This window comes from Heterodontus francisci, chromosome 27 (genome assembly GCF_036365525.1).
Source record: "Heterodontus francisci isolate sHetFra1 chromosome 27, sHetFra1.hap1, whole genome shotgun sequence".
Lineage (NCBI taxonomy): Eukaryota > Metazoa > Chordata > Chondrichthyes > Heterodontiformes > Heterodontidae > Heterodontus > Heterodontus francisci.
The window spans coordinates 29,532,336-29,553,577 of record NC_090397.1 but is presented as its reverse complement, the minus strand read 5'-3'; the positions used below and the strand labels follow the sequence as shown (position 1 = coordinate 29,553,577).

Genomic DNA, 21,242 nt, shown 5'->3' with positions numbered 1-21,242 from the left:
GGCTTAATGTTGGTTCTAATGAATTGCCGGAAGGCCTGTACAAATATGTATTTGTTCCAAACCACAGTATATTCTTTTTACATTGTATCTCTTTTTAAAAAAGGCGAGCATCTAACCCAACAACTCTGAAAGCTTTTAAGGCTTCTCTTGCAGTCCACTGTGCTTGATAAATAGCTAAAAAATACCTTTTTCCTTGTGCCTTTTCTTTGAAGAATAATTTGCATTCGACTAATTTTATTCAAAGACTACTTTGTAATTTGAAGAAACCACTTTAAAAATGAGGAAATAATAATTGAGCTTACAGTGATTGTGATAGATGCAGCTAGCTGTAAATATTTTCCAAAACAGGAATAAGGAAATAGACTATGGGCTTATTGTTTTTCCTCTGGAAGGACATGAGAAATATGAAAGAAAAGATTGCAATGTTTAGATGGCTGTTTGACTGTTCTCTACAAGGCCATTTGTAGGATTTATCAGTGTTCCAATGTTAGTCATCTAACCTATTGAGTTCGGCACATAGCTGGCAACTGGTCTTATTTCTTCATGTCCGAGCATGTCATAGATATGCTTTCAGATTCCACAGGACTGGTTACTCCCGTTAGCGAATCTTGTTTTATATTCAGGAGGGCTCCTGTATGGCCCAATATCTGATCATATGTTTGTGTAACCCAGGGGCATTTCAACAATACCCCTTGTGATTTGAGCTGAGTATCATCTTTTTTCATGTGTGCTTCTCCAAACTTACGGTAGGAGGACTAATAGTAATGAGACAAAGCCAGAGGTAAATCATTAAGCTGATTAAGCAGACAAAAAGTGAATGTATAGTGTAAAAATTATCAGCAAAGCTCACCTTAATATAAGAGTATAAGAAATAGGAGCAGGAGTAGACCATACGGCCCCTCAAGCCTGCTCTACCATTTAATACGATCATGGCTGATCAGACTCAACTCCACTTTCTCGCCTGCTCCCCATATCCCTTGATTCCCTGAGAGACCAAAAATCTGTCCATCCCAGCCTTAAATATATTCAATAATGTAGCATCCACAAACCCACTGCGGTAAAGAATTCTCAAGATTCACAACCCTTTGAGTGAAGAAATTTCTCCTCATCTCAGTCCCAAATGATCACCCCCTTATTCTGAGACTGTGCCCCAGGTTCCAGATTCCCCAGCCAGGGAAAACAGCCTTTCAATGTCTACCCTATCAAACCCCTTCAGAATCTTGTATGTTTCAATGAGATCATATTCTTCCAAACTCCAGAGAATATGGACCCAATTTACTCAGCCTGTCATCATAGTTCAACCCTCTCATCCCCAGGGACCAATCCAGTGAATTAAAAGCAAAATACTGTGGATGCTAGAAATCTGAAATAAAAACAAGAAATGCTGGAAATACTCAGCAGGTCTGGCAGCATCTGTGGCGAGAGAAGCAGAGTTAACGTTTCAGGTCAGTGACCCTTCTTCAGAACCTTTAATCTAGTGAACCTTTGCTGTACCACCTCCAATGCAAGTATATCCTTCCTTAAATATTGAGACCAAAACTGCACACAGTACTCCAAATGTGGTCTCAACAAAGCCCTGTACAATTGTTACAAGACTTCCTTATTATTCTTGTACTCCAACATGCCATTTGCCTTCCTAATTGCATGCAGTACCTGCATGCTAACTTTGTGTTCCTTGTAAGAGTGCACCGTGCACCCAAGTCCCTCTGAACATCAACATTTACAAGTTTCACACCTTTTCAAAATACTCTGCTTTTCTATTCTTAACAACCAAAGTGAATAACCTCTCACTTTCCCACATTATACTCCATCTGCCACCTTGTTGCACTTAACCTGTCTATATCTCTTTGCAACATCTTTGTGTCCTCCTTACAGCTTACATTCCCACCTAGCTATGTATTGTCTGTAAACTCAGATACATTACTCTCTTTCTCATTGTCTAAGTCATTAATATCGATCGGAAATGGCTGAGGCCCCAGCACTGATCCTTGTGACAATCCACTAGTTACAGCCTGCCAGCTTGAAAATGTCCTATTTATCCTTACTCTCTGCTTCCTGTCTGTTAGCCAATCCTCTATCCACGTTAATATATTACCCCCAACTCCATGACACCTTGTCTTTTGTGTTAACCTTTTGTGTGGCACCTTATCAAATGCCTTTTGGAAATCCAACTAACTTCTGTTTCCTCCTTGTGAAGAAGACAAATAATACATAGATCCCCTAAATGAGCTAAAAAAATAAAGTTTCCTTCGACAATCTTTTTTCTCTGGAACCTGCCCAACTATCTAAGCTAAGTGTAGCCTTCTTTAAATAGACCTAACTGGACTGTACTTGTCTCCCTCTGAACAGCCTTTACCAAATAACTGCTTGTGAACATGTTTTTAACTTCTGACCACAATAAATAGTGACGCGGTTGTTGTGGAGGAGCTGGGGAACTGATTCTCTGTTCCATTTTGAGATTCACTAGCAGGCTTGTGAATAAAACGGCACACCTCTCTCCAAAAGTGTATCTTCGGCAGATGCCCAATGCTACGCTCAAAAGATTTGGTTCATCTGAACTATAATAGGTGTGGATGTTTGTAGGAAGTCTGAAATTAGACGATAAATTACCTATTGTTCCCAGTTGTTGTGGAACACATCTTCAATGTCATGTTCATCAATATATAATGGGAATGAGATTGGTTCTTAGATGGTAGTGCAAAATGGACAATAAGGAATTGGCAGTCAGTCAATGGAAAGGAAATTTACCATGTTGTCAAGCAGCCTGCCAATTTGCTATTTTCCACCTTGTCCTACTGGCAAAGACTGATTTCACCCCTCCAGTCTTTGTCTGAGCAGCTCCAGAATATAGCTGTAAAGAGAATTTTAAATTTTTACAAACCCATTTTAATTTAAAACACACCACCTAAATGTAACTCAGTTCCAAATCTTTCAGTGGAAAAATGGTCAAAAATCTGAAACAAGATATTAGATTCATCAGTTTGAAGAATAGATGTCGCATATTTCGGTGTTTCCCAGTGTGGATTTGCAGACAGTCGAGGTTATTAATACAGAATGCTACTTCTAGTCTTTTACAGAATTTATCTGAGATTTTGTTGAGAATATTTCTCAAACTGTGACAAATAACTCATTTTAACCCAAGCCTCACTGCACAATTGGCACATGTGAAACCTTCTACAACGGTACATTGGAGCGTTATCTAAACCTCCCACAAGTTCAGCAAATCAAAATATTTCATATGTGTACCAACCAAGAAAATTAAATTCTGTTCTTGATGAAATCTGCCTAATTCATTGTACCCAGCTACCTCTTATGAATTTTTTTATATTTCTGTAGACACCGACTTTGCTCTCAAACAACATTATTTTCTCCATCTACAAATGATCAAAGACTCCCATTCAGGCTGTGTCCGACCCACTAGCTGGAGAACAAGGCAGCTGTGGGGGAAAAAAAGAAAAAATATTAATATTTCCAATAAATAAAAATTAAACTAAACCTTGAATATTCCTCTTCAAAAGAAAAGTATGGTTTAAACATCTTAGGGAAGAGCAAAACAAATTTCACTGCAAAGTCCATACTGCACAGCAGGAAACCATTCTTTCTTTGAAAGAATTATCCAATTAGTCCCTTTCCCCTGATGTGGAAAATCTCTATGATCAGTATTATGTATATGCAGACTCTTATCTCAAAGAAATAGGTCTTGTCTTGAACTGCAACATGCTGGAATACAAATGCATTGTTCCATGCAATATTAGAATGTAGTTTGTACCCCATGATTCCACCACATTGCAGATTCTTGGTCTTAGCCACCTGAGGGAGGCATGGATGAACCAATCCAGATCATTGGCCCACACTTACTAGAGACCAGTTGAGACTGGGAGAGGCCTGACAACTGGATCACCTGCCCATTCTTTAGGATGTGGTTCTACGGATTCCATGAGCTATGACAAAATAATAATGTGTCTGGGGAGAAGCATTGTTACATAGATCAAGGAACTGTTACAAATAAAGAAAAACAATTAATTGTTCACACTCAATGCAGCATCATGCCAGGGGAACACTGTGATTCGCACTATTGATAGTTCAATACCTGCAATAGTTTTATTGAAACAAGGAAAAATGTTGTTAATCTAACCTGAAACTGTTGCTATACTTTATTCAAACTAATTGCAATAGGTGCTGGGGTTTTAACGAGAGAGAAATAGCACTGTGTATATTTTTCTGTGTATATTTTTAATGGAGTCCTTGAATGCTATTCCAGCTGAGAAGATAAATCACCTAATGCTTCTCAAAGGACACAAAATCAATAGAAAATTGTAAGAAAAGATTATGATATTTGATAGAAGGAAGGTCTGATTGCAGTATCATAGTGCAGATTGGATAGGATGTAGTCCACTAAGCACCAGGTTCAGGTAATAAAGAGACCACAGTGTGAAGGAATTTGTTTTTCAAATAATGCTTTCTCTGCTTCTGTGTTACTTTTAATCCAAATTTATTCCCCTATCTCAGATAATTCTGAAAGGACTTGCGGAAAGCATTAGCTTAGCAAGATTAAAGTCTGTTGTGGTAGTCATAAAACTAAGTTCACAGCCATGAGCACTGGTCAACCAAACTAGGTAAAAATAAAGTGGGTCGACCGAAGTAGATACGAATCAAATCTGTCAACCAAACTAGGTATAAGTGGAGTGGTATGTACTGTGGGTAGCTGTTGGATTCTATGGTGCTGATGTGAATGGAGGTAAGGCCCATTTTTTGATAACATTATACAATGGAGCATTAATGTACAGCATTATTGAGTGATATAATATATATTTGTATCAATAATTTCTCCCAGATCTACTGTTTCTCAACAGCCCTACTTATAAAACCCATGTCTGCCTAAGTCTTGAATATTTCTCCCATGTCTTCTAATATCTCTTACATATTTCAAGAGGATACACAAAAAGGCTTATCATTTGATAGGGGATCCCTCTCTCACATCTAACTCCACCTCACGTTACTTTTCAACATATTTCATCTCTATTGTATTGATACTACGATGATCAGTACTGCTTTGAACTTTCTTTTCGCGTCCTCAGATATTGTCCACCATATTCTTCCTCCTCCCCACATTCTATCCTGGAAAGTCAAAACTTACCTCGCTCAGTCTTTCCATCTTACATCCTTAAAGGTTTTGAAATCTAAATTAGATATCATCTAATCACGACTTTCGGATTTACCTCATATTCTCCTTTACCTTTTTTTTGGTGGTCTGACACTTTGAGTCCTGGATTTCTTGAAAAAAATCCAGAACTAAGTACTCTACATGAGTAAGCAAAATGAAAGAATAAACATCAATGGCCTACTCTATATGCCTTATCTAGAATTATTCTATTGATCATAACTAGATTAGGAAGATAAGAAATAAGGCAAAGGAGAGTTTATATACATAATAAAGTGGAATTTGTTTTAATTATACCCAGCAGAATAAGTAGGATCTACCTTCTCTCATTAGAAAGTTTAGGACTTACCTGATTTATTATAAACCAAGGACTCAGCTGCAATATTGTGTTCAATTCTGGCCACCACATTTTAGGTAGGCTGTTAAGGCCTAGGAGAAGGTACATAGGAGGCACATCAGAATTGTACCAAGACTTCAATTATGTGGCGAGACTGGAGAAGCTGGAATTGTTCTCCTTAGAGCAGAGAAGGTTAAGAGGGGATTTGGTTAAGGTGTTCAAAATCATGAATGGTTATTGCAGAGTAAATAAGGAGAAAAGGTTCCCAGGAGCAGAAGGGTCAGTAACCAAAGGACACAGATTTAAAGTGATTAGCAAATGTGACAGAGATGACGTAAGGATTATTTTTAATCAAGTTGTTGTGATCTGGGATCCACTGTCTGGAAAGGTGGTGGAAGCAGATTCAATTGTAATATTCAAAAGTGAATTGGATAAATACTTGAAGGAAAAACATTTGCAGGGCTATGGGGAAACAGCAGAGGAGTGGGATCAATGATTTAGACATGAATATAGGCGGTATGATAAGTAAGTTCGCAGATGACATGAAAATTGGTGGTGTCATAAATAGTGAGGAGGAAAGCCTTAGATTACAGGACGATATAGATGGGCTGGTAAGATGGGCGGAGCAGTGGCAAATGGAATTTAATGCTGAGAAGTGTGAGGTGATGTATTTTGGGAGGACCAGCAAGGCAAGGGAATATACAATGGATGGTAGGGTCCTAGGAAGTACAGAGGGTCAGAGGGAGCTTGGTGTACTTGTTCATAGATCACTGAAGGCAGCAGCACAGGTAGATAAGGTAGTTAGGAAGGCATATGGGATACTTGCCTTGATTAGCCGAGGCATAGAATATAAGAGCAGGGAGGTTATGATGGAGCTGTATAAAATGCTAGTTAGGCCACAGCTGGAGTACTGTTTACAGTTCTGGGCACCACACTATAGGAAGGATGTGATTGCACTGGAGAGGGTGCAGAGCAGATTCACCAGGACACTCAAGAAGCTCAACACCATCCAGGACAAAGCAGCCCGCTTGATTGGCACACCATCTACAAACATTCACTCCCTCCACCACCGACGCACAGTGGCAGCAGTGTGTGCCATCTACAAGATGCACTGCAGCAACGCACCAAGGCTCCTTAGACAGCACCTTCCAAACCCGCGACCTCTACCACCTTGAAGGACAAGAGCATCAGATGCATGGGAACATCACCACCTGAAAGTTCCCGTCCAAGTCACACACCATCCTGACTTGGAACTATATCACCGTTCCTTCACTGTCGCTGGATCAAAATCCTGGTACTCCCTTCCTAACAGCACTGTGGTTGTACCTACCTCACATGGACTGCAGCGGTTCAAGAAGGCAGCTCACCACTACCTTCTCAAGGGCAATTAGGGAGGGGCAATAAATGCTAGCATAGCCAGTGACGCCCACATCCCATGAATGAATAAAAAAAAATGTTGCCTGGGCTGGAGAATTTCAGCTATGAAGAGAGACTGAAAAGGCTAGGGTTGTTTTCCTTAGAACAGAGAAGGCTGAGGGGGGACATGATTGAGCTATACAAAATTATGAGGGGCATTGATAGGTTAGATAGGAAGAGACTTTTTCCCTTAGCAGAGGCGTCAATAACCAAGGGGCATAGATTTAAGTTAAGGGGCAGGAGGTTGAGAGGGGATTTAAGGAAAATAAAATTCACCCAGAGGGTGGTTGGAATCTGGAATACACTGCCTGAAGTGATGGTAGAGGCAGGAACCCTCACAACATTTAAGAAGTATTTAGATGAGCACTTGAAAAGCCATAGCATACAAGGCTACGGGCCAAGTGCTGGAAAATGGGACTAGAATAGTTATGTGCTTGATGGCCGGCACAGACACGATGGGCTGAAGGGCCTTTTTCTGTGCTGTATGACTCTAATTGGACAGCTCTACCAAAGAGTTGGCACAGGTACGATGGGCCAAATGGCCTCCTTTTCACTCAACCTTTTAATTGCATGAGTCTACCAAGAGCGATGGAAATGAATGAACAGTACAGTTACTGTCAGCCTAGAGTTTCTTTTAGGTTTTCAGTGCAATTTGCACAAAATTGGCGAAACCAGCACAAAAGATCACGGAAACTCATTTTGCACTAGACGTAATTTGTGCTTGCAATTCCTTGATCTTTTGCACTGGTTTAAAAAACATTGCACTGGAAGCTCTCCATGCCCACTTAAATCTGGCCACAGCCCCCAGGGTAATAACACTCGTTTGTAGGTTTTTGTAGAAGCTTTTAAAATTAAGCTAGTTTTTTTTAGCTGCAAGGGCAATAATAGACACCTTTAAAAGCTTTTAATCTATTCTAAATTTACTAACAAACTGATTACTCTATCCCATTATAACTAGGAACAAGCACTGTATATTTGGTAATATTCACTTTCAGACATTTAAAATTGGGTTACCCACAGGTGGTTGATACTGTGATTAAAGTGCTATTTTTTATGATAAACCCACTTTTAGCCATATTAGCCAAACTGCACCGAGATACTAGTCTTAAATGTATTGAGGATTTTTTTTTAATACTGATCTTTTAAGATTGCGTTCTAAAGCGCTGCCTGATTACGCTGGTTCATGGACGTTTTTTTGTTCAGCGATATGCTCATGAGTTTGGGCAGAAACCTGAGCAAAATAAATCACTCCTTAAAAACTAATGCAATTTTGAGCATCATTTGCACCCGGATTGCTGATTATACCCTAAATGGAAACTCTACCCACTGTATCAAGAACAGCAGCCTAATCAACAGGTTGGAGGACATTACTGTGTTCATTATATTGCAGTGTTCATTAGTCTTACCTATATTGTACTTACGGACTGTTGTTAGGTTGGTATGGTTCCAACTTTGGCCTCTGAATTTTGTTCAGATTAAATACTCTACTTCCCACAGCATCACAAGAACAGCTAACGAGTACATTAGATGGGTGATAAGTGAGGAGTGAGTGGGAGCTAAACACTGAGCTAAAGCATCACAAGTACAGTCAGCGGCAAGACTTGAGTTCCATATAATTGTGCCTTTGTTTTAACAAGTTTGTTAAAATGAAGTGACAATGCATAGAACGTCTCACTTTGCAAGTTCTGATGTTTCCCTTACAAAAGCAAAATACTTTGGATGCCGGAAATGTGAAATAAAAACAGAAAATACTGGAACCACCCAGTATCTGTGGAGAGAAAAGCAGAGTTTAATGTCCCTTCATCGACCTAAAATGTTAACTCCGTTTCTCTCTCCAAACTTGTTTTGCTCCTAGTTCAAGATTAACAGTGAACCTCATTGCTGCAATGAAGGAGACATTAGCTAATATGATTTAAATTGAGCTGTTTCTGCATAATTCATTGTTGCACGCTGTACAAAACAAAATAATTTCACTGGTATGAATGCATTTTGCAATTTTCATTATTGCATTAAAACACACAATCTTCCATGCATTTTTATTGGTGTAACCTCTAACTAATTTCTATTAAAAATGTTTACTTAAGTATATTTGCCGCAAAGAGGAAAGTTTGTTAAAGTTGTAATTGCAGTGCATTGTGTGGTAATATATTCATAACACATATGTTGAAGTTAACATTAAAGTCAGCACAAACATAATTTATGGTATTCTTTTCTTTTGGGCCTCCTTATCTCGAGAGACAATGGATACGCGCCTGGAGGTGGTCAGTGGTTTGTGAAGCAGCGCCTGGAGTGGCTATAAAGGCCAATTCTGGAGTAACAGGCTCTTCCACAGGTGCTGCAGAGAAATTTGTTTGTTGGGGCTGTTGCACAGTTGGCTCAGGAACTGAATTTCCCTGAATAGAAAAGCAGATAATTATGCCACAGATTGCCCAATAGTACTCAGTCACCAGTTCTGCACGCTGGTATCACGATAAGTCCATCTTCAACTTATATAGGGAGAAGAGAAACAGATCCTAATATTGACAAATTTGCATTAATGAGTAGGCAGAATAAGTAGCATACAGTTTTTAGTTTTAAATGTTAAAATGAGACTCACAGCACTGCCTGCTTCCCATTTTATTTTTTCTCCCTTGCCCCTTGTGTTTTGTCACCCTGCACTTTGCATTATTTGTCGCTAAGAATACAGGTGAGCAAATTGCCCCTCAGCCACTAGCATGGTGCAATATTGCACTGAAACCTGGTGCTAAAAGTTGAACAATGGTGATTTATGATCACTCCCCCTTCCCTTTCCCATGTGATGCCTTGCCTCTGTATGCTGGCGTGGCATTTTACCAACATGTTACAGACTCATTGGACTGAATTTTAAAGTTACAACCTGCTCACATCAGGGGAGGCCGGAGCTCATCAGGAACCCGGAAGTTTGAGCAGCGGGTTTCCCACTGGCTTTTAAGCGGAACTATGGCAATAGCATCTCTCTTCCAGATTTCCTGACCGATTAGAATAGGTGGGTGTGATCATGACCCGCATCTGGTTGTTGAAGGTTCACTATATAAAGGGACCCTGCGAGGGTCAGAACGGAACCATTCTATAACAGAACAGAGACAGCTACTTGTGTTATGGAGTTTTAACGAGAAAAGGCTGCCCTACAGTTTTCTGGTGCATCCCTGGACATCATGCTGTGGGCTGGAAGGGCCCAGTGAGAGATTCTGTTCCCAGCGGACGAGAGGAAGAAGCCAGCCTCAGAGACCAAGTAGGTGTAGCTGGGCATGATAGAGGAAGTGAGCAGCAGGACTTCACTGCCTCGCTCCTGGATACAGTGCCGTAAAAGGTTCAATGACCTCATCAGGGCAGGAAAAGTAAATGACAGCCCACATTGAAAAGTAAGCCCCCACACTCGGACGTAACCAGCCTTTGCCTGCACAGCGCTTCTCAGACCAATGTATCGTGCAGGTCCACCCATTCCTCTCTTTTGAGGCACCTCCTCACATCCCCATCTGACCAGCCACCACTGACAGTCACCCTCATCTTATTGCCATGTCACACCCACTCCTCATAGTCACCTTCCATAATGTGTCCTTCCATCCACTCAACGCATTCCATTTCTCACACTCACAACTCTCTTCTTCCTCTCCTTGCAGGAGGGAAGAGAGTGCAAAATGCCAGGGAGAGAACTAGGGGTGGCCTGCCAGTCGTCATAATCCTGACCACTGTGGAGAAGGATGCACTGGAAGTGAGCAGAGTCTCAGCATGCATGGCCATTGGTGATGGAGTGATGGGGGTCTCTCAGCTACCTGGTGACAGGTATAGAATTAGATATCATACAGCCACGTGGTAGACAACACTCACTCATATGAACAGGCAATGAAAAACAATGATCTGCACAATGAGGACTGAGAACCTTTTCACCCTGTCAATTCTAATACATATCTTTCATTTCCCACAGGTCCTGTAAGTGTCCCTCAGGAGCTGGTACTGGAGGAGGACAAAAGTCATGCACTCTGAGGAAGCACCATCACATAACACACTTGCACCCTCCACCAGCTCAGATATATACACACACCTCAGTGGGGCCTCCAAGACAGGTAGTTGGGTTGTAACGTGGTGACCCACACATCACATGTGAGCAGGAGCGGGTAGTGGTGACAGGGATAGCCGTGGAGAATTCCTGTGGGAGGGCTCAGGATCCTCTAAGCTCTGCTCAGCTGGGCACAGATGATGAGCCTCGGGGGGCCATCAACCAAGAGGACTATTCTGGAGCAGAAGCAGAAAATGTGAGAGTTTCTGTCAGCATTTCCAGAGACATTGAACACGATTGAAGAGAGATTGGAGGAGTTTGACTCAGGCCTTTGCGCCGATCTCTACCTTCGTGGAAAGAGCATGGAACTTCAGACATGGGAGGCAACCGAATGCATGCTGGCCCTGACCAATGGCCTGCATATTCACTCTGACAGCAGGGAATTATAGACCAGTCAGCCTGACGTGGTAGTGGGGAAAATTCTAGAGTCCATTATCAAAGATTTTATAGCAGAGCACTTGGAGAACAGTGGTAGAATCGGGCACAGTCAGCAGGAATTTACGAAAGGGAAATCATGCTTGACAAATCTACTAGAATTCTTCGAGGATGTAACTAGTAGAGTTGATGAGGGGGAGCCACTGGATGTGGTTTATTTGGACTTTCAGAAGGCTTTCGACAAAGTCACACATGAGAGATTAGCATATAAAATTAAAGAGCATGGGATTGGGGGTAGTGTATTGTGATGGATAGAAAATTGGTTGGCGGACAGGAAACAAGGAGTAGGGATAAATGGGCCTTTTTCTGAATGGCAAGCAGTCACTAGTGGGGTACCGCAGGGATCGGTGTTAGGACCCCAGCTATTCACAATATACATTCATGATTTAGATGAGGGAACTAAATGTAATATCTCCAAATTTGCAGATGACACTAAACTGGGTGGGAGGGTGAGTTTTGAGGAGGATGCAGAGAGGCTTCAAGGTGATTTGGACAAGTTGAGTGAGTGGGCTAATGCATGGCAGATGCAGTATAATGTGGATAAATGTGAGGTTATCCGCTTTGGTAGCAAAAACAGGAAGGCAGATTATTATCTGAAGAGCTATAAACTGAGAGAGGGGAATATGCAGCGAGACCTGGGTGTTCTCGTACACCAGTCGCTGAAGGTAAGCATGCAGGTGCAACAGGAGGTAAAAAAGGCAAATGGTATGTTGGCCTTCATAGTGAGAGGATTCGAGTACAGGAGCAGGGATGTTTTGCTGCAATTATACAGGGCCTTGGTGAGGCCACACCTGGAATATTGTGTGCAGTTTTGGTCTCCTTATCTGAGGAAGGATGTTCTTGCTATAGAGGGAGTGCAGAGAAGGTTTACCAGACTGATTCCTGGGATGGTGGGACTGACGTATGAGAAGAGATTGAGTCGGTTAGGATTATATTCGCTGGAGTTCAGAAGAGTGAGGGGGGATCTCATAGAAACCTATAAAATTCTAACAGGACTTGACAGGGTAGATGCAGGAAGGATGTTCCTGATGGTGGGGGAGTCCAGAACCAGGGGTCATAGTCTAAGGATATGGGGTAAACCTTTCAGGACTGAGATGAGGAGAAATTTATTCACCCAGAGAGTGGTGAGCCTGTGGAATTCGCTACCACAGAAAACAGTTGAGGCCAAAACATTGTATGTTTTCAAGAAGGCGTTAGATATAGCTCTTGGGTCTAAAGGTATCAAAGGGTATGGGGCGAAAGTGGGAACAGGCTACTGAGTTGGATGATCAGCCATGATCATAATGAATGGCGGAGCAGGCTTGAAGGGCCGAATGGCCTACTCCTGCTCCTATTTTCTTTGTTTCTATGACAGCTTAAATAGGATGTAGGAAAGCCTCACCTTGGCCATTCAGTGTCTCACTGAACTGTAGCAAAGTGCTCTCCAGCTCTAACTCTGATGTGCAGGTGGGCCATGAGAGGGGTGATGGAGAAAGGGCATGGCAGCAGGCAGTCTGCTCAAAGAGCTCTCACTCTTTCTTCCTTGCATCCCCCCACACCCTCCAGTCAGAGCCCCACATAGTGCCTGCTGTTCTGATGGCTGAGTCTACCTCTGCACAGGTGAGGCAGACTTTGATGAGGCTTCATGGGCTCCAATACTCAAAGGACATTGGCCATGAGAATCTAAGCAATCAGAGCAGGGAAATGAGCAGCCTGCCTCTAGCTCTACTGAAGCCACAGGGCTAGTGTCACATAGGAGCAATAGGAAAAGAAAATGAAAGCATTTGTAGTTGCGTAAGAATAATCACTTGGGTGTTTAACACGGTGTTAAATTGTTAGTTTTAGATTCAGTGTTTATGCTTCATAAACTTTATTTCAAAGCCCATTGTCCAGTCATCCCCATTGCTGCCTGTCACCTGCCAAATGACCTTCAGCCTTGAGGAAAAAGGTATCACAAGTGTAGAACATGAGCAGTTGGTGTCAGTGAGAGGGATGGATTATTGACTGTGGAAATGCTTTGTGCTGAGGGCTGGGGCTGAGGTTGGGGTGGGGGGGTGGGGGGTGAGACACAATGGGTTCATCATTAATTTACCAGATGGCTGCACTGCCTCAGATTAGCTGAAACATGGCTGAATTAATCTGTCCCGGACATCCTTGGCAGCTAATTGAGCGGTCACAGTTACCCTGGCCACATCACACTCTTCCAGTTGCTCCTCCTCTTCCTTGAAAGAGGGAGAGCCATCATCACATTCCTCCTGCTGAAGTTCCAGTCCCCTCTGCTCTGCTGTGTTGTGCAAGGCACAGCACACCACTAACTTTTGGGCACCCTTGCTGGTGCATTCTGAAGGGCACCTTCAGATCTGTCCAGGCACATGAATGGCATCTTCAACATCCTGATAGTTTGTTTAATGACAGCTCTTGTGCTCATGTAGCTTGCAGTTGTAATTTCCCTGGGCATCAGTGGTACAGCTCCTCACAGGTGTCATCAGCCACATCCTTAGAGGGAAGCCTTGTCTCCAAGGAGCCATCCACTGGCTCAGCTTGAAGGTGCAAATATCTTAACTGGTGTAGAATGAAGGCATCATGGCAGCTGCTTGAGTATCTTACACAGGCATGATAATCTTTCAGTGGTTGTATACTAGCTGAACATTAATGGAGTGAAATCCCTTTTGATTGATAAATACTGCTGGTTGATCTGAGAGTGCTTTGATTGCCATCTGGGTGCAATCTTTGATTCCCTAGACCTATGGCAATCCAGTCATTGCGGCAAATTCAAGGGCCATCTAATTCCAATTGGCTGCATCAGTCGCAAATCATAGGATACGACCGAGGTGGGAGGAGTGCACTATCTTTTCTGGTCCCACTTCTCCACAGGTCACAATGTATATTTTTAAAATGTTTACCCAGTTACCGATTCGGTCAATCATATATTCTACTCTTTATCCCAGAATAAAATACACTATTCAGGTTTCTTTAATAAAAAACAAAGTTATCAGTTTATTATCAAACAAGACTTATCGAGTAACGAAGCAAAGCATTAACACACAGATTGAAATATCAGCAAATAAATGGGAACACCACCACCTGCAAGTTCCCCTCCAAGTCACACACCATCCTGACTTGGAACTATATTGCCGTTCCTTCACTGGCGCTGGGTCAAAATCCTGGAACTCCCTCCCTAACAGCACTGTGGGTATACCTACCCCAAATGGACTGCAGCAGTTCAAGAAGGCAGCTCACCACCACCTTCTAATGGGCAATAAATGCTGGCCTGGCCAGCGACGCCCACATCCCATATATGCATAAAAAAGAAAATTCCCTTTTAAAATTCCCCACACTCAAGTTCTCACACACACTGAAAAAAAAAGAAATTCTCTCTGCAGAGGTCTGTTACACAAAAAAAACAAGAAAAGATACTCTGGCTGAATACTTGCTAATTCTTGAAGAAAAAAGAGATGATATGGAAGGAAGTCAGTTGTCCCTTTTGGTCTGACGTCTGGGTATACGGAGATAGGTCACTGGGCACTTTTCAGAAGCAATTAGTTCTGGAGATTTCGAGAAATCATCTGGTAGGCTTTCCAGCAGACATGTGGCATCAGGAATTTCAGCCAACACACACTTGAATCACAGGTTTTTCCAAAGACAGGAGGAAAGAGGATCTGACACACTGAACTTCCCAGGGTCTCTTAGAGGTGCAGGCAAAATGAGCTGGGGTTTCTTTTCTCTTGGCAGGCAAAATACTAACTGTCTTCAAAACAGTTCACACCCCAACTGAACTAAAACAATCTTCTCCTTCTTAGGCAGTCCATCGGGAACGGGATGATTTTCTTCCACGCCAGGGTTGTGGGTCCTTAGGTGACTTAATAGTCCAATTCTGGATCTGCACACTCTGCCACAGGTGGGGCAGGTGGTGTTTGGTGAGGCGACTCAATGGGATGGTCGAATTTCCGAACGTTTCTACCGCTGTTTGAACTTGGTCACTGCCTGGACATGGCGACATTGTTTGAACTGTCTGGCAACTTCGTGGATGCTTCTTCTCCAATTTGGGCAGTCTTGGGCAAGAGATTCCCATGAATCAGTGGAGATGTCACATTTTTTCAGGGAGGCTTTAAGGACATCCTTGTTGTGTTTCCTCTGCCCTCCTGGTAGCATCTTGCCATGACAGAGCTCAGAGTAGAAAGCTTGTTTTGGGAGTCTGGTGTCAGGCATGCAGATGATGTGGCCCACCCAACATAATTGACTAGCCATGCCCAGTGTCTCGAAACTGGGGATGTTGGCCTGAGAGAGGACACTGAAATTGGAGCGCCTGTCCTGCCACTGAATTTGCAGGATCTTGCGGAGGCACCGCTAGTGATATCTCTCCAGGGCTTCGAGGTGTCTGCTGTACAGTGTCCATGTTTCTGACGCATACAGGAGGGCAGGGAACACTGCAGCCCTGTAGACCATGACCAAAACAATATCTCAGAAGTGAAACCACAAACAGAAAGTCAACCTCCAGATCTCCGTAAACCTTGACATGTGGCTTCTCTGTAAACATCTTCTCCTGGTCACCAAGTTTTCTGTTGTTCATTGAACTTAGAGCACATGATTTCCAGCAAAGGTTGTTTTCAAACAACATCTCAGTGTCCTTTCAGTGAACTGTCAACAACAAAACAAAGTACTGCATTTATAACATTTTTAAACTTCCAATGAATCCATCTCCACAATTTAAATATGAGTCCTTAAAAAAAAACTGAACCAAAGATATAGAAGCATCTTCATAACACATAGTGGATGTAAGTGGGAGACCTGCAAACATGACATCCATCACATAGGAGGTCATTTATGGGCAGCAGATTGTAAGATTCTGCACATTTCTTGAGCAAAACCCTGGAAGGAGCCTGAGGTGAAAAGATTCAGGCTGGTATTGACCTTGACTGCCACTGGAATGCATATCCACCTGGTCCACTTGGCAGGAGGTCTTCTTCCAAGAGGCTGCAAATGTCAGCAATGACCTGACGTGAAAGTCTGAGCCTCCTGAGGCACTGGTGCTCAGTCTTGCTGAGAAAGTTGGTCCTCTACCTGTATACCCTGTGTTAGGGGTATTGCCTCCTGTGAGCTGGAGTTCTGTGTTTATCCCTTCTGTCCTGTGAAGTGACATAGAGTTGGGGAGAAGGCAGTTGCTGCTGGTGTTGCTCCTCTTGTTCCTCATCAGAGGCCCAAGGTAGAGCTGCGTAACTGGCTCCCATGCTGCTGAGAAAGCTGACAGCTGGAAAGAATAGATTAAAGTCAAAAACTCCAAGATGGCAAAAATGACCTCCAAAGTCTTGGAAATCACCTCCAAAGCAGTGAAAGCACATACTCAGAACAATTCCTGTGAGCAAATACCTTTCACTTAGACAAAGAAGCAGCTGCTATTTCTCTGTATTTAAAGAATTTCCAGCCTGTCAATGGCACAGCCCCATCTATACCCACTGTCCTCTCACCTTGTTCAACCTGGTGAGTTCCAGGAAGCCTGGGAAGCCTGCGCACTGGCAGTTAAAGCCAGAATCCAGGGTTAAAAATGCACTCAATTGCATTTTAGTGCATATTAATAGCAGGTCCATCTGTGCCACAGGGGTTTCCCACACACTTATGAACATGCTGCAGTTAAGTGCTAAAGTCAGCAGGCCCCTGTCGGCATTCCAACATGCCGGCATTTTTTGCTTCTTTAACTTCCCGCATGCACCGACACCTACCCACGCGACAATAATGAAAGAAAGATGTTTGTATATTGGTAGTCTATCACAGCAGTGAGGCAACAAAGCCAAGGGCTAAATGATATTGGCAAGGTAATATAAAGCTTGATGCACACATGTTCAACTTCACTATTACCTTTTGGATACCCTCCCCTGTTCACTCTTTTCCATAAAATCAGTTCAGTTTTAAAAATTATCTGAAACTCTTTTTAAAAAAAGAGGTCTAGATTGATGTATAACATTAGAATACTTATCATACTGGCAGCGAGTTTACGCTGGATGAATGTGCCAGAGGTTTAGCAATTGTCTGATAGCCAAATAGTACTGATAGTGATGTCTGATTTTTTTGCCAAGGGAAACATTCAAGCCCTGGAGATGGTACAAAGAAAAGCCATGCAGAGGGATCTGGGTGTCCTAGTGCATGAATTGCAAAAGGTTAGTATGCAGGTACAGCAAGTAATTAGGAAAGCTATTAGAATGTTATTGTTTATTGCAAGGGGAATTGAATACAAAAATAGGGAGGTTATGCTTCAGTTATACAGGGCATTGGTGAGACCACATCTAGAGTACTGTGTACAGTATTGGTCTCCTTATTTAAGGATGTAAATGCATTGGAAGCAGTTCAGAGAAGGTTTACTAGACTAATATCTGGAAGGGGCAGGTTGTCTTATGAGGAAAGGTTGGACAGACTAGGCTTGTATCTGCTGGAGTTTAGAAGTGTAACAGGCGACTTGATTGAAACATATAAGATTCTGAGGGGTCTTGACAGGGTGGATGTGGAAAGGATGTTTCCTCTTGTGGGAGAATCTAGAACTAGGGGTCACTGTTTAAAAATAAGGGGTCGCCCATTTAAGACAGAGATGAGGAGATATTTTTTCTCTCAGAGGGTCATGAATCTTTGGAACTCATTTTCTCAAAAGGCAGTGGAAGCAGAGCCTTTGAATATTAAGGCAGAGATAGATAGATTCTTGATGAGCAAGGCGGTGAAAGGTTATCGGGATAGGTGGGAATGTGGAGTTCAGGTTACAGTCAGTTCAGCCATGATCTTGTTGAATGGCGGAGCAGGCTCGAGGGGCCTACTCCTGCTCCTAATTCATATGTTCGTATAAGCCTGATCCCTTGTGTCAAAGGAGTGACGAGGAAAGAATGGAGAACTTTGGGGCCCTCAACCTTGAAAGGAATCATGCAAGTGAGAGCACACCTTTTTAAGGATAATAAACAGCATGAGAAAGGTAAATCTGAAGCACTGCTATGAATGTGGAACAAGGAGACATAGGTTCAAAGTAAAGCCACTACAAAAGGAGATAATTCAAAAAGACTTTGTATTGAAAAAGGTAATGGTAAAAATTAAAGCAATCAAGCCCAGATGGTGTGTATCCAAAATGCTGACAGATGTTGGGGAGAGGATGGTAGTGGCATTACTCAGCATTGATTAAAATTGTGTTGCTCAGGTTTAGTGGAGTTGCGAAGTGGTGTCATGAGCTATGTGTTTGGAGGGTATCCCTTGTCCCCCAGCAGCTATCCTATCATGTTGGTAGATGGTTGAATCTTTATCTTTTCTGGGGGTGGAGGGCTGGGCTTGGTGGCTGAAAGTTGCAGGACAAATGTATCTTGACAGCTGCATGGGTACCTTGCACAAAGCTGCATGTAACTGTTTCTGATAGGAGACAAGCTGGTCAGGAATGGAGTTGTAGCACTTCCTATTCACACATGCTGCTGGCAGGTCTTCTGGTGCCCTGATAGTAATATATGTGCAAACAATGACGCGCTGGGCTCGAAGAGAGGGAGCCACTGCTGTAAACTCTGACCATGTTGACTGTTAGGTCAGTCTTCGCGAACATGCCATTGATGACCTACTTAACACAGCTGTGTATTGCAGACTAGGAGATGCTGATGATGCCCCCTGTAGCAGTCAGGAAGGAGTCAGTGGCAAAGAAGTCCCAGTCCAGCAGGCAGTAGGACCTGTTGTAGGAGACTGCAGAGGTCTAATAAAAATAAATGTAGGAATACCTGTGTATACTAGAGAATAAGCAGCGTGTGCTTGTTGAATAAATGCAAAGACAATGAACTGAGGTGCTTATTCGTATGAAAAATTATTTTTTTGCTGAGGATACTTGGAGGATTTCCAGTTTTATTATGATTGTATCAAATATTATAAAAGCAGAAACATTGTGAAGATGCAAGTATAAAAGCTGTTGTGATAAACCTGAATTTTGAACCATTTGGTCTTGCTATTATATAATTTAGGAGCTCCACAAATACTAGAGCTGTGACTAAGACTGGGCAATACTAAATATTATCCTGACATTCGAGACTGGTATAAGGCATAAACTGGGTAAGCATGGAGCAGTCAATCTCACAAATTTTAAGTGAAATGTTTGAGAACATTTTACAGGACACAATCACACCCCATTAAAGAATGTGCTAGCTATAAGGAGTAATCAGCATTGTTTTGGAATCAATAGATAATATGTCTGATAAATGCACTAAATTTTTTCAAGGACATTACTAAATTAGCGGCAAATTTTTTACTTGGATATAAATCACTTAGATTTTCAGAAGCTATTTAATAAAGTTCCAAATGTGAGTCTTCTAAAGAAAATTTAACTACATGTAATTGACAACAAATTTAACTTGCTGCATTGGAAATTGACTTCGCAACAGAAAGCAGACAGCTGGGAAAAAGCTCTGGTTAGGGAATGGTGAATAGTAGAGTTGTGAAAGGACTAATGCCCCTTTGCTATGCAGGGCCCATTTTCTGGATCATGTGATCCCTTCAAGATTGCCACTCCACTGTGCATGCGCGGATCTTAAAGGGACTGATGCTTGTGCGCAGTCTGTTAGTCCCCTGCATAGCACATTCCCGATTGCTGCGCGGCTGCTCCCTGTGCAGCTTAGAGGGAACACTCGCAGGGATCTGTTCTGGGTACCCTCGTGCTTTTGCTATCAATAAATGATTTGGAAAAGAGCATTCCTGGTAATATAACATTTGGTGATGACACTAGGAGATTTGCTCAGATGACTAGTGCAAGACAAAGTGCCAGAATTCAAAGGAATTTGAGCACATGACATGAATAGGCTAAGGCATGAAAGATAAATATATGAATGTAAATAAATGCAAATTATGGCACTTTGAAAAGTGTGGCAACATGAAAGTACTAAGAAAGGATGTCCATCAGCAAACCTGCAAAAAGAGAATTTGAGTGTAACAATTGATCATTCACTGAAAGCATGCTGTCTTCTCAAGGATGTTTGATTAGAAGCAGATTATTTTAAAATTGCATAACTGTTTGATGAGGACACATTTGGAATATTCTACAAAAGCAATTTGATGTATTGGTAAGAGTTCAGAGGAGAGCATTAAGAATGATTCTTGTACTTGGATCTCTAAGTTAGAAAGGGGGAATCACAGAACCTTGATTTGAGCAAGAAAAATCCAAAATCAACATGATCCATCAACAGAATGTAGAAAGACATGGATAATATAGAAAGAATCTGGATATTTAACTCAGGACTGTGGTTGTAAAGCTGGAAGATGCAAGTGCAACATAGGTAAGCCTTGAACAAGATTAGAAACTAGAAGAACTTTTTTCCTTTTCAGTTGTAGATATGTGGAGTAGGTACACTGCAAATAGTTAATGTGTTATTTAACCCCTTTAAACAGATCTGGTTAAGAATAGGATTGAAAGTTATAGTGATAGGCATAGACATAGATGATTAGATTAGATTAGATTAGAGATACAGCACTGAAACAGGCCCTTCGGCCCACCGAGTCTGTGCCGAACATCAACCACCCATTTATACTAATCCTATACTAATCCCATATTCCTACCAAACATCCCCACCTGTCCCTATATTTCCCTACCACCTACCTATACTAGTGACAATTTATAATGGCCAATTTACCTATCAACCTGCAAGTCTTTTGGCTTGTGGGAGGAAACCGGAGCACCCGGAGAAAACCCACGCAGACACAGGGAGAACTTGCAAACTCCACACAGGCAGTACCCGGAATCGAACCCGGGTCCCTGGAGCTGTGAGGCTGCAGTGCTAACCACTGCGCCACTGAGCACTGGGGTAGTGGAATGTCATTTGTAAGATACAGTTGGTTAGAATTGTATA

General features: G+C 42.2%; 1 protein-coding gene across 17 annotated transcripts in view; it reads left to right on the top strand.

The window, feature by feature from the left end:
- anks1b (ankyrin repeat and sterile alpha motif domain containing 1B) overlaps positions 1–21,242 on the top strand; it is an 831,451-nt gene that overhangs the window by 609,788 nt on the left and 200,421 nt on the right. For 12 of the 17 annotated variants that reach the window (XM_068059059.1, XM_068059057.1, XM_068059060.1 and 9 more), the window contains one exon: positions 17,475–17,555. The exons of the other annotated variants lie outside the window; for them this stretch is intronic. In XM_068059059.1, the coding sequence (XP_067915160.1) occupies positions 17,475–17,555 (81 nt within the window). The remainder of the gene's footprint in view (positions 1–17,474; positions 17,556–21,242) is intronic. 17 annotated transcript variants of the gene reach the window in all.